We start from the raw sequence: 15,087 nt of genomic DNA on the forward strand, positions 1-15,087 counted from the left end.
TAGTTAATTCAAAAAAAAACACTAAACAAGTAAAAAATAAGGAAACTCTTTACAAATCAATATTAAAGTGTAAACATAACGCGATTAGACAAATTCTAACCACACTCTGACACTCGCGATACTTACAGATACTTAATACCACAGCATACACGCGGCTCAAATTAGCGTGTACCAAAAAACCCAGTCATAGTACACGCTAAATCCGCTAAATAATAACGTCACTGACTTGATGACGTTTAAGCGTGTACCTAACTTTTTTATTTGCGTACACGTTAGCGTGTACCTAGATACAGCGTAAAAAATAGAGTGTGTGTACTTTGTACGCACGTAAAAAATTATACTTCTATTATTACGATTTTAACGAAATAAATATATTTTAAACAGTTTAATTGTATTTTGATTTGAATAATAAACTAATTTTAACTTAAAATAATACCAAAAATTAAAAACAACGTTAAGGGAAAGTGGGGGAATGGTGCGCGGCGGATAATCGTGCGCTGCATTGTATTTCAAATTCCGTGGAAGATTTTACGAACTCAACCAGTCCTACACCTTTCAACCGATCTTATGAACGGTTTACGCCATTATCTTCAGTCGACCATTGCACGTGGACTAAGTCAGATCCGATTATTGAAAACTGCAAGAATTCTTCTAGTCTTTCTGCTCCAAAAAATAGGACGGTAAGTCCTTAGGCTTTATTCAATTGCTTTGGACTTATTATTGATTTAAATCATGCTGTTTAACGTGTATTTTGGTGCATCTGTTGGTTGATATGATTCAGTAGTTTTCCGTTTATGATGATGATTAGTATTTAGGGCACAAATTGTTACTAGTGCGCAGGAGTGCGCACGATTACCCCACAAACAATGAAATGGTAAATATAAAAATTACCATTTTTATTGCCAGATGCCACGAACCTACTCTAGAAAATCTACGATTCTTAAATATACTGACGAAGATTTAAAAATGGATGTAATCAGAAATGATGGCAGAAAATACAAGAAACGGGAGGGCTTTCAATATTCCCGAATCGATTTAAAAAAAAATTTACAGGTTTGCACACGCCACCCCGTTTAGGCCGCACAGCTGTACAGCTGTGTTTCAGGTGAAGTAGAAAAATAATTAAGAGAATGTTTTGTTAAGCGCTTGTTCACAATGGACGTAACCATAAGATGAACGTAAACCGTAATTTGTACATAATTTTATGCAGCGTTCACACTAGACTTAAATTATGTACAAATTACGGTTTACGAAATGATAACGGTTTACGTTCATCTTATGGTTACGTCCATTGTGAACAAGCGCTAACGCTTGCTAAATTATTCTATGGCTTAACATAAAGAACTTAGATGATTGGTATTCAGGTATGCTGAAGAAAATAATATCCTAAATAATTTTAATAAAGAGAAGAAGTTAGCTAGCAAATATTCGCTTTATGTGTTTACAAAAAGGAGTCCTGATATAACATTAAGACAACAATTACAAGCATACCAATGAAGACAAAATTGGAGGAAGCCCATGAAAAAGATGATTAATGGACGAGAATCTTAAGAGAAAGGAGGAACAGAAAGCAGCAAGAAAGGCAACTGCTGAATATGTTTTGATAAAGAATCGCCAGATATCTCGCCAGACATAGAAAAGAAAAAAACAAAAAAGGCAAACAAAAAAAGAAGACAGTGCATAAAGAGCTAACATCTGAGTCGTCTGATGTAATTTGTCAGATATTATCGATGAAGACGAATTAGATGATGTTGAATGAAGCTTCATTCCACCACCATTATAAAATCCAGCTGCACGTAACGAGACATGCTCTATTTGCGGGGAAAGAGGGAAAAAAGGATTATGATATACATGTGTGTTATGTGCCTCGGGAAATCACGCAGAATGTACAGCTGTAAATACCCCAGAAAATTATAAATGCAACTTTTGTTTACGTTAAAAATATGACATTTAAGTATACCATACAATTCTTATTTCTTCATAATATTTTTATACTTTTGAAAGAAGTGTTTTTATTACATTAATTTTAAATTAATGTTTTTTTTTCTAACATTAATTTAGTGCGCACCATTTCCCAATCTGTGCGCATGATTACCCTCATGGGTGGGGAATCGTGCGCAAAGGCACTTCTTTTCTTTCTTTGATATTATGCTTTTGAACTTTGTATTTCTCTAAAACTTATTTTACATATGCAAAGTAGAATAGTTAGGGCTTACTCTAAAGTACTGGATGTTATGATAGATTAAAAGAGTTTACAACAGAATCGATTTCTGCTTAAGTGCGCACCATTTCCCCACTTTTTATGAACTGTAGCCTCCCCCTAGAGATTACAATTGCTGGATCCAGCGCTTTTTTTACATGCTGGATCCAACAAACCGCGCTGCATCCAGCAGCGCGGATCCGCAAACATGTCAAATTCGAAATAAGTTACTTAATGTCTTCATTAGCCTCTTTATTTAAAGCCGTGAGTCGGCAACTTGCCATTCTATGACGCTAGCAGTAGCTCAGTATGCTTAAAAGCTTCTACAGCCTAAAAGTTTGCATCGATAAAGCGTTGATAGACATTGATTCTGAGATATTCTCTTTTTAACTATTTAGAATGGGAAATAAGCCACAATTATTAAAAAATTATTTTTATTAACTATCTTTCAGTAAAGTCGTCCCAGGAACGCAACTCATAAATATTGGCAATATCATTTTAAAGTCTTCTACTTTAAAATGTATCATATGTATCTGAATTGCCGATATAAATGAGTCAAATTAAATAAATTATTAGAAGAATTTTTTTACTAAGCAACAACATTTTTGTGTATGTTAGGATTATTTTGTATTTTGACAACGGCACCCGATTTGGGCGTCGAAACGTTAATAAAAATCATTTTTTAATAATTGTGGCTTATTTCCCATTCTAAATAGTTAAAATTGTAAAAATGCCACAAGAAAATAGCTTCAGAACAACATTGAGATATTCTCTGCTGGTGAATGGTCAATAATCAATGAGTTGATCGCCACTTTTTAACCGGTGAAACTGGCTATAAAAGCTCTTTGCAGATGAGAGTTGATAACGGCCGACAAAACCATGAAATTTGCCTTAGACAAACTAAATAGCCAGGACTCTAGCCTTAGTGCCGATATATCTGAAGTACTACGCAACAGAATCGCGGAATAGTGCCTCTCTGAAATTACAGGTACATTAGTGGACTTACAAAATCCAAAAAAGTGTGGCGAAGGACTAAACAATCCTGGTTATTTCCTCATGCCGAAAAAGAATGCAATGCGACAAGAGATGAAAAATTTGTTGCGTCGTAGAAATAAACAAGTGATTGTGGAACCAGTGCAAGAGGACATAATGGAAGAAGATGGGCCAACTAATCCGGAGCCCGTGAGTTTTACTGGAACAATAACTTAACATTGAATTGAAACGAGAAAGAGAAAACTTTTATAGCCAAAAAAACTGATTCTCAAAAAGATTACGAAAAGATTTTGGAAAAGGAGATGGCCATTTATGAGACCGAAGGAGTGAAAGGCGATCATTTGTTCATGGTCTATGACTATTTAGTGATCTTAAAACCGACCAGTATAGAGCCGAAAGGACTTTCTCCGCAACCAGCTATATATGTGCAGTTCTGTGCACAGTAGGCTAGGCTTATATTTTTTTAAGGTCTCACTTCAAAAAAAAAACTAAATAATTCATGTTTCTGTTGTTTAGAAATTTAGACAGACAAAAAAACATTGAAATCGTGTTTTTATTTTGATTCCACATTTTGCTGGATCCGCGCTGGATCCAGCTGGATTCAGGCCAATCTTGCAAAAATTCAGCTGGATTGAAAATGCTGCTGGATTGCACTACTCCCCGCAATTACTTTCCCTTGTATAAAAATGAATAAATTCTATGAATCGTAGAAGATCTAAAAGACGTCAGATTTTCTACACAAATGTTTAGTTTTCTTTTCATCATATTTTAATATTAATTATCCTGTTCCTATCGAAGGCAAATCCAGACACAAAAATTGGGGAGCAACTGAGCAAAACGGATTATATCCAAATATATGATTTTGAATTATAGACAAAAAAGAGTCGAGAAATTTAATCATCCAAAAGAAAATAGCTCACAAAAATTACAAGAATACTGGCAATCGCTGTTATTACATAGAGTTTTCAAGGTTACGTAGTCAATGTAATATTTTATCTAAAGAATGTTTTGTGAATTACAAAAAAGACCTTGAAAATAATTTTAATACCGATCCCAGGTCATTTTGGAAATTTTTTAGCCGAAAAAATAATCTATATGATGTTCCTAATAATATGTATATAGCTGATAAAAAAGCTGTGAATGGTGATAAGATAAGTGAACTTTTTGCTGTTTACTTCTCTGAAGTTTATGTTTCTTCCCTGGATGTAAGTTACCATGACACATTTAATAATTATTCATCTATAAAGTGTGATTCTTTGACAGTGGAAGTTATTTATGACGGTTTGTCAAAACTTTCTAATAATGTAACAGCTGGACCGGATGGACTTTCCGATTTTTCTTGAAAAACTGTGCTTACAGACTTACAGTCTAACTCAACCATTGTTTGTTCTATATAACTTATCATTGAAATTAGGCATTCTTCCTGATAAATGAAAAACTAACCATTTAATTCCAATTTTTAAATCTGGCGAAAGCGGAAATATAGAAAATTACAGAGGTATATCTAAACAATTGAGCATTTCTAAACTAGGTACTTGATAAGTTGATTTATAACCATATTAGTTTTAGTTGTCAACAATTAATAAATAATTATCAACATGGCTTTATGCACAAGAAATCCACAACTACAAACTTACTATCTTATGAAACATCTATTATCAGAGATCTGGAAAGAAAATGTCAGGTAGATTGTGTATACACAGACTTTTCAAAAGCCTTTGATAGGATTGACCAGGGGCGGCCCGTCGGGGTAGGCAAGGTAGGCGCCGCCTACCCTCTTCAAATGTAGTACAATAATATAAATTATTAATATAAATTACTTATTTCAAAATTGTAATTTATAAATTTTGACACAATACCTACAATAAAATAGCAAAAATTATCCAAATTATTTTTAAAAATATCCAAAAAATTTTCTCCGTAGTTATAATTATTATACGCTCCTTGTAGTATTAGTAGTACTGCATAAGATTCTATATTCTTCCTTGGTCAGGCACTTGAAAACGTAGCCTGAAATAGAACGACGCCAACACCGAATTGACGTGCGATCTCTCTCTGTTTACGCGAAGTAAAGGTGTGCTGCAGGTCTGCATAGCGACCGTAGCATGACCGTAGTCCACGATTTTGAAAGAGCAGATAGGCACAGAGTCTTATAGCCGGACCACAGAATTATTAACTATACAGAAGCGAAACTCCTGTAAAAAACGGTAACATAAATTTCATGCTCATTCGTCACGTAACTGGTGCAACCTCACTTTTGCGACTGACAGTGACAGTTGTTTATAGTTAAATTTTATATTTATATATGTTTTATTTTATATTTTATTTATTTTTCTGGTTAAATTTTATATTTCATATTTAATTAATAACTATTTGTCAACAATATTACATCATTTGGAATGGTCTATTCCTTAGAACATCAAGTTCTATTCTGTAACTGGTGCTCAAGGTCAAATATTTCGGTCACAACAAAATCAATAGAAATGGCAGTCAGATTCGCTTCTGTATAGTTAATAATTCTGTGGCCGGACCTACAAAATTTTATCAGTTGCTTCTCTTGTGTCTTGTGAAACTGTTTTAAATAATTGTTTTGATTTTGGCTGTTATTAGTAGGTTAAGTATTCAATAAAACTAGGTAGGACAATTTAAATTTGTTTATGAAAACTGAATAATAAACAGGCAAATTTGAGATCGGTCTATTGAAGGGCATTTTAATTTTATATTAATTTAGTAATAATTCACTAACGACAAATAAATCTGTGAATAGTTATTTGTCAGTCGTCCATTATATTTTTATTGTGTTTCAATACAATTTGAATAATTTAAAGTTAAACTGACGAATTGTGTTATTAGATTATATAGATAATTAAAAATTTAAAGCGAGGTTAATTATTGTTAACTTATCAATTTATTCGAAGAGTAAATTATTATTTGATACATAAATAAAATAAGTAATATTTGACGTTGTTGAAACGTAGGTGTGTTAGTTTTATTGGTGGAAAAACTTTAGTCATCGAATATGAATATTTTAAACGATGTAATATGCAGTTTGATCGAGACACCTTTTTCAAGGCGCCAAAATCAAGACAGATCAGAAATTATTTCAATGGGCCGGCCTTTACCAAATTTAACAATTTTATCAACAGATAAGACAATCGACCATTTTCGAGATCGTTTAAAACAATATGGTATGAAAATCATAAATGGCCAAGCGGAAGTTATTTTAAAAATTCACTTTTTTGTTGGCCTTGTCTGTTGCTCTCAAATTTGAAGCAAAATATTTGGGTGAGTCAGGGATATTCAGATTTGAAAAATTTATCAGCTAGTGTAAAAAAACATGAATCTTCAAAAGAACATTTAAACAATTGCTTAGGTTTAAAACGGTTAGAAAAAAATAAACAAACTATTGACAGTGCTTTAGCTGGACAAACTGGACATATTTCTCTATCTAATAAGATATATAATCAAGAAGTTGAAAAAAATTGAAGAAGTTGAAGAAATTGATGTTACAATTCGGTTAGCAAAACAAGAACTTGCATTTCGCGGTCGTGATGAGAGCCATAATTCTTCAAACATGGGTAATTTTAAAGAAATTTTTAATTAAGTAGTTAAACGCGATCAGGAAATCCAGGATCATGTTAAAAAATAGAAGGGGTGTTCACGGGTTTGTCAAAAACAATACAAAATGATTTAATAGATTGTCTTGCCGATTACGTAAAAAATTAAATTTTAACAGAAATTAATGAAAGTCAATTTTTTTCTATACTAGCGGACGATACTACTGATATAACCGAAAAATCACAGTGTACTTTAACAATCCGTTTTGTTAACGAAGTTGGTCAGGTAACAGAAAGATTTTTAGGGATTTTTTATATTAGCGAGGATAGATCTGCAGACGCTCTATATAGTTTAATTTCAAACGTGCTTGAGCCATACGATTACAAAAATAAATTAATTGCTCAATGTTACGATGGTGCAAGTGTAATGGCTGGCTCTTTAAACGGATTACAATCAAAAATTAAAGTAGATGCTCCAAAAGCAATTTTTACACATTGTTGCGCTCATAGATTACATTTAGTATTGCAAGACGGCTCAAAATGTATTACAAATTGTATAATATTTTTTGTCGCCTACCCGAAGTATATGTGTCGCCTACCCGCATACTGAGGTCACGAGCCGCCACTGGGATTGACCACTACTTACTGTTACATAAACTTAAGGCATATGGTTTCAGCGATCAGCTTTTAAAGTGGTTTGCTAGCTATTTAATAGGTCGCACACAAAAAGTCAAACTGGGTTCATTTATGTCATATGCAATACAAATAAAATCTGGAGTTCCACAAGGTGCTCATTGCTCGCCCCTTCTGTTCAATCTATTTATTAACGACATAGGTGAATGTTTTAATCACTCTAAGTATTTGCTATTTGCTGATGATTTAAAGATGTACAGATCTATCAAAGATCATGAAGATTGTAGTCTCCTTCAAAACGATCTCAATAATTTAGTTGAGTGGTGTAACAAAAACAGACTCTTTTTAAACGTTAATAAATGTAATTTCATTAGCTTCCACAAAGTTGCAAAAAAATATCAATCATCATAATATGTCATCGACAGTAAAGCGCTCTCTTATGTTAAAGCAGTAAAGGATTTAGGAGTAATATTCGATTAAAACTTAACGTTTGTGGATCACATGAACTATGTGACAGCAAAGGCTTCAAAAGTATTGGGTTATTATATACTTCGCAGTTGTGCTGATATTTCCCTTAATACAATAAAGGCTGTTTACTCATCATTGGTTATATCTATATTAGAATTCTCCTCTATTGTCTGGTCACCATTTTATAATGTTCATGTTGTTTGTCTCGAGAGAGTTCAAAATAAGTTTTTAAGATTTGCAGCGTACAGATTGGGATATAATGTTATTGAACTAAAAAAACAACTATACCATCATCCGTAGTGATCTTAATTTTGCACTTCTTAAAAGACCGTAGAATTATAAATGATGTAGCTTTTATTTATAAACTATTAAATAGTGAAATCAATTGCCCTGATTTATTAAAATTAATAAACTTTAATATTCCAAACCATGATCTGAGAAATAATAACTTGTTCCATGTACCTCATCATTCAACAAACTATGGTCTTAACTCACCAATAGATAGAACTTTGAGTCGCCTGAATGATTTGGACATCGATTTATTCTCTTCTTCCAGTAGAGTATTAAACCGACTAAAATCAATTTTTCCGGTCAGCACTTATGTTTAATGTTTAATATTATATTTTCAGTAGATTTGTTAATTTTTGCCATGGACAATGCTTTTGTATTATGTAATTTATTAATTTTTTATTGTCTGTAGTTAGTTGATTAATGTCGATTTATACAGGGTGTAACAAAAATACAGGTCATAAATTAAATCACATATTCTGGGACCAAAAATAGTTCGATTGAACCTAAAGACCGCGTCCCACCATCAAATAATTTGATCAAACAGTTTGAGCAAACTCCGGAAGTACGTCAAAGTGACGTCACAATTGCAGTTTTTTTGAAATTCTAAAAATCTGTGCTCTCATTATCAGTCTAGTTTGATCAAATTTTTTGTATTGAGTTGTCTAACTTGTTTTACTTTATTTAAAATTAAAATTTTTCATTATTATCCACAATGAACACTCAGGATGTGACGTCACTAACTGTCACTTTCAGTTTGCTCAAACCAGTTTGATCAAATTATTTGATGGTGAGACGCGGCCTTTACTTACCTTAGTACAAATATGCACACAAAAAAAGTTACAGCCCTTTGAAGTTACAAAATGAAAATTGATTTTTTCCGATATATCGAAAACTATTAGAGAGTTTTTAATGGAAATGGACATGTGACATTCTTATGGCAGGAACATCCTAGAAAAAAATTATAGTGAAATTTGTTCACCCCATAAAAATTTTATGGGGGTTTGGTTCCCTCAAACCCCCCAAACTTTTGTGTACGTTCCAATTAAATTATCATTGTAGCACCATTAGTTAAACACAATATTTTTAAAACTTTTTTGCCTCTTAGTACTTTTTCTAAAAGCTAGTTTTTATCGAGATATTTTGAATATTTGTCAAATCCACCACATATTTGTATACTGTTAAGTATGGTTATAGAGACCTAGTAATAATAATGAAAATTGATTTATAAATTACAGTTTGAGATATATTTTGAACCATATTAAAAAAGAAGCCAGATCTCGCTAAAAGGTGCCTGATCGGAAAAATACTAAGAGGCAAAAAAGTTTTAAAAACACTGTGTTTAACTAATGGTATCGCAATAATAGTTTGATTGGAACGTACACAAACATTTGGGGGGTTTAAAGGCACAAAACCCCCATACAACTTTTAAGTAAACATATTAAAAAAGAAGCCGCATCTCGATTAAAACTGGTTAATCGAAAAAATATTAAGAGGTAAAAAAGTTTTAAAAACATTGTGTTTAACTAACCGTACCACAATAATAATTGAAGTGGGACGTACATAAAAGTTTGGGGGGTTTAAGGGAACAAATCCCCCATAAAATTTTTATGGGGTGCACAAATTTTACTTTAATTTGTTTTTAAGATGTTCCTGTCATAAGAATGAAATATGTCTATTTTCATTAAAAAATCTCTAATAGTTTTCGATATATCGAAAAAAATCGATTTTAATTTTGTAACTTCAAAGGGCTGTAACTTTTTTTGTGTGCATATTTGTACTAAGGTAAATTGGGTTTAATCGAATTATTTTTGGACCCACAATATGTGATTTAATTTATGACCTGTATTTTTGTTACACCCTGTATTGTATTATTATTATGTATTGTCACTGCATAACGTGGATGGTGTGCATGTTAAATTTAGTTTTATTGTAATGTACTTACTACAGTTTTATGCTGTCACATTTCATTTAATTCATTTAATTTTATTTTTTGTTTTTTTACTGTTTTATTGGACTTTACTACTACTACTTCTACTTATTGTTTATATATGTATATTTTTTATGAAATTGGGGAAACCCGTAAATAAATAAATAAATAAAAAACTAATTGAATTAAACCTACTTAAAAGTAAATATTTTATTGACTATAGAAAGTTATTAATAACATTATTTTTGACAGTAAGTTGTAGTTTTGTGATCAATTTCGGAGTTTTCAATTTTCAAAGCTTTCATTTTGTTGGATTTATCTCAGTTTGCTTAAACAATGTGTAGATTTTATAGCATTTTTCTTCATATGAATGGATTTATTTCGTTTTTCTGAACAATTGGTTGGATTTATGTCTTTTTACCAAATACGTAAATACCTAAATGTCGAAAATAAAACACCAGTTTACGAAAACAATATTACAAAAACTTGTCAAATATGTAAACTATTATATTATTATTTTATTTTTTAGACAATCGCATTCCTTTTCAATTTCATCACCTTCATTATGAATATCATCTTCTTGGTTTTCTAGAATGTCCTTATACCATTTAAGGTCTTCTTCCCAATAAATATTTTTTAAGAATTTTTTGCAGTTTGGTTGAACATGATGGATTTACTTCAGTTTGCTTGGTCTCAAAATGGGATTTACGCTCGATTTAATAAAGTTAAAGTGGACTTTAAATTTTAAGTTGGTACCTTTATCCATGGAATTGTAATACACATTACAATGTGAACTTTAGTTAATGTTCACTTTAAGTTGATTATGAAACCGGGCGTTAATGCACTTTTGTTTAGTTTTGAATAATTCATAATATAGAAATATATACATACAGTCCATCTAATTTACTTACCGTTGCACGTCATTATCTACGTTAGAGATCTAAGTTGACATTGTTGGCCAATTACAAAAAATTCTTGAATTCATTTTAAATCAATTACATCACACAATTTTTGCGGAAGTGGATTATACAGCAAAACAAATTAATATTCAATGTAAATAAATAAAAACTTTAGAAATAGAAAAGAAGGATTAAGTTATAATCTTACGTTAAAGTACATAATAAAAACAGTAAATTTAATGAAACAAATACTTATAGTAAAGAATATAAACAAATATGAAGTGTCATCACCGCAACTGTCAAATAAATGGTACCAATTTATGCCAAAATATCACCTGCGTTCGATTATAGTTACAGTGTATTCCGAACAAATATGCTTCATAAAAACGCTTTATAATCCATTTATACAAATTAAATGAAATAAATTTCTTTAAGTTGACATTAATAGACATCTTTAAATATTATTTCTACGCGTATTATTTCTGCCGTCAGTGTACTCGGCAAAGTGATTCTAAAAAAGAACACACCTACCGCCTAAATATTTCGTGTTGGTATCATGTGACGTCACGGGCTATGACGCGAATGACGTGCAACGGTAAGTAAATTAGATGGAGTATATTGGATTTAAAGAAAATTGACTAAAATGAATAGTTCACAGTAGATTGAATTAAACCAAGTACTTTGTACTATTTACTTAAAAAATGTCTAAAACTAGATTCATTGCTTTTTTGCTCAGTTGCTCCTCAAATGAATGTTTAAATTTCAACTCTGCACTTGGCAACCTCAGAAATAATAATTTACGCATGAGCTTTTAGTCTTGAAAATGGGTATTTTAGCATTTTGCCGATTTTAAACAGCTTATACTTGAAAACTATCAAATTTCTAGAAAATTGGTAATAGTAGGGGAGCGAAGTATGCTAAATGTGCAGTCACTCGAGCGCTTTGTGAAGAATAGGTCCTAAAACCAAAAAAAGTTAAGTAAAGTTTTCCATTTTAGTGGGGACTTTCCATTTTTAATTTAATTTTCCATTTCCAACAATCGTTTTTCCGATTATAGCTCCATCTATCCATAATTTGAAAAAATGTTTCGAATAAAAGTTGCTTATTTTTACGTAAAGAATCCAAATTTGGAATAAAAATTTGGAGCTTCTATTTAAGATTATAAAGTAACCCCCCAACTCACCTCCGTGGGGGGTCGTGTTTGATACCATTCGATAGATTTTTCAAAAATATTGATTAAGTGTATTTTACAGTTTTTCGATCTAATGTTTATTTTGCGAAATATCGCGTGATTTGTATATAAAATTTTAAATTTACCCTCTACCCCTCTCCGTGAGGGTCATGTTTGGTATCATTCGATAGATTTTTGAAAAATATTGAACATGTATTTTTTATTTTTTCGATCTAACGTTCATTTCGCGAATTATTCATTTTTTTGTGAAACTTTTTAACTCACCCATTTCCTTAACGCCCCGCTCAAATCGTTAGATTTTTGAAATATGCACTGTTTTGCATGTCCTTAACTTACCTTTTCTTAATCTGACAATTTCGAGTATTTTTAAGGATAGATTTTTTTCGTGCTCCCCTTAACGAACTTCCCTGTGTTAAGAGCCAATATATGGTAGAGGTGCCTCTGCAGGGCACCAGGTTTCTCCCCATATGATAATTTGACGCTCTCGAGTAACTGCAAAAATCCCCGCTTGGGCTCCCCTACCATAAGATACCATTTTTGTTTAAAATGACTCAAAAAACTTAAAAATATATTTTCCGGAGCAAAAAGGCGATCTTTTGAATATGCTTAAAAAACTATTTCTGTGCAAAAATTTAGCCCGGCACCCTCTCGATGTTTAGAAGGGGACATGTTTGAACAGGATTCCGCAAAAAAACCAAATCAAAAATTTTTTCATACGGAAACGATCTCACAATATGGACTATTTTAAATCTGAACACACTCCAATTTTCTAATGTCAAATGTCAAAAACTTAATAAAATTGTCTGTCAGTCACAAGTCAAAAATTAAATTCAATGTGACGAAGTTGGAAGTATGTATTAAAATTAAAAATATATTTTTAAATGTTAAATTGAATGTGTAGAAACAAATAACCTTTAGAATTGAATAACATATCATTTGTAGGATTTATACGACGAAACTTTTACTTGGAATTATATCAATCTTTATTTTTTGCGAACATGGACGCACCGAAAACTTCTGATATTGTTCTTCTCTCTGGTAATTCTCATCCAGAATTGGCTAATTTAATCCATAAACGACTAGGGGTAAAATCTAGCGGATGTGCTGTCTATCATAAATCTAATCGTGAGTCAATGGTCCAAATAAATGATTCTATTAGAGGAAAAGATGTTTATATAATTCAAACAGGAGCAAAGTGAGTACTTAGGTTTCATTTTAATATAAGGTATGAATTATCTGCACTTAAATTTTCTACTAACAAAAGTATTAATTAAGCATATTTGTTAATAGTATCACTTTGACTGATATAGGAATAGATGTTGTGATCTGTGGGCAAACCTGAAAAGGGTTGCAGAATTAACACCTTGGCTGCGTTACGAGACAAATAGACCTCATATTACACTAATCGTTGGCTAGTCGACTGTGCCGTAACGCACTGTGGCAAAGGTTCACTATGGGACATATATGCCTCTAATCGCACTCAACATAAGTTTATATGCCTAAACGCAGCCAAGGTGTTAACAATGTTTAGTTATTATAAATTCTATATAGGTACTATAGAAATAATTTAAAAAAGCAAAATCAAATTTATAAATATGCCTAAACGCAGCCAAGGTGTTAACAATGTTCAGTTATTATAAATTCTTTATAGGTACTAGGTATAGAAATAATTTAAAAAAGCAAAATCAAATCCTCATCAGTGTCGCCTGTGTCTGAGTCTGAGAATATATCTTTGCTATCAGAATCTTCACCTAAATTAATAATACAATATTCTATGACAGCATCAAATAATGGCTCCTTTGAAATGAAATATTTCTTCTTCTCCGTAGAGATTTTCTTCTATAGAAAATATTTCTCAAAGAGCTCATCCAACAATATCTGAATAGAATTAAAAGTGAAATCTACATTTCGTGTTCCAACATAATTTTTTAGTGCTACCCATCATAGCCCCAAATTGATTAAATTTTGGCCCTTGAGACAGGTTTTTGAAGCCCACTGTTTGTTCTATCAGTCCAACTGTTACTATGACTATGGCTTGAAAGTAAATATGTTTTATCAGTAAACAATTAAATCTTTTTTAGTTTCTAAATCATTTAATCTATCTTAAATACTGTAATTTTAGGTGTCTTATATCATGCTTTTCTCTCAAAAAGTTATTGATTATTTTCTTTTTTTTTTTCAACCAAACCTGAGATTCTTCAACAGATCTCTTATGTATTTTATTTACAGTGCGCAATTGTTTTTCAGTTATTTGAAAATTTATCATTTGTCTGCATAACAGAAATTGTTCAGCTGTTTCTAATTTTATTTTTGAAGATATTGTTTGCCTCTTATTAGGAGTGACAAAACCGGATATACTTCCTGCTGCATTTCGTGGCTCCCTTTGCAATATTTTTGATGTTTTTTTTTATTTCTTTATTAAACGTTAAAATCTTTTTTTACAATCATATATAAAGTACTGAAATAGAACATACAAAAATAGTTAAATTAGAACATATAGAAATAATTGATATGTTATAATATGATAATACCTAATTGATATGTTATATGATATGATTTCTGTGTTACACATAGAAACTCCTGAAAATGCAACCCTCAAATTGGAGATTATTTACTATTAGGGGAGTCAATATAGATTTTGACTTCGGAAAAGATCAAACAAGATAGAACTTTTTGTAATTTGATTAAGAAATGTTTAATAAACAACATATCAAAAAGTTCTACTCCATAAGTGGGTGCTTCATTTTTTATTAAACAAATGAACTGCGAAATTAGTTGTTTTTTTTTAAATAACTCAGAAAATATAAATCTTAGAAAAAAACTGCCTTGACTATTGAAAAATTCAGAAAATTTTACAAAAAAAAACCTTATCCCTGTTACGGCCGGTTTCACAAAGTAAAGTTGACTTGTGGTTAAGAGGTTACCCC

General features: G+C 31.4%; 1 protein-coding gene across 3 annotated transcripts in view; it reads left to right on the top strand.

Annotated features, from left to right (window-relative positions):
• LOC114334574 (phosphoribosyl pyrophosphate synthase-associated protein 2) overlaps positions 1-15,087 on the top strand; it is a 59,059-nt gene that overhangs the window by 638 nt on the left and 43,334 nt on the right. The window contains exons 1-2 of one of the 3 annotated variants that reach the window (XM_028284640.2): positions 12,915-13,010; positions 13,103-13,355. In XM_028284640.2, the coding sequence (XP_028140441.1) occupies positions 13,159-13,355 (197 nt within the window). In that variant the 5' untranslated portion in view covers positions 12,915-13,010; positions 13,103-13,158. Of the gene's footprint in view, positions 1-12,914; positions 13,011-13,048; positions 13,356-15,087 lie in introns of those variants that run through there. The other 2 variants (XM_050646874.1, XR_007697108.1) reach the window with 2 other exon arrangements.

The sequence above is a fragment of the Diabrotica virgifera genome, chromosome 3 (genome assembly GCF_917563875.1).
Source record: "Diabrotica virgifera virgifera chromosome 3, PGI_DIABVI_V3a".
Lineage (NCBI taxonomy): Eukaryota > Metazoa > Arthropoda > Insecta > Coleoptera > Chrysomelidae > Diabrotica > Diabrotica virgifera.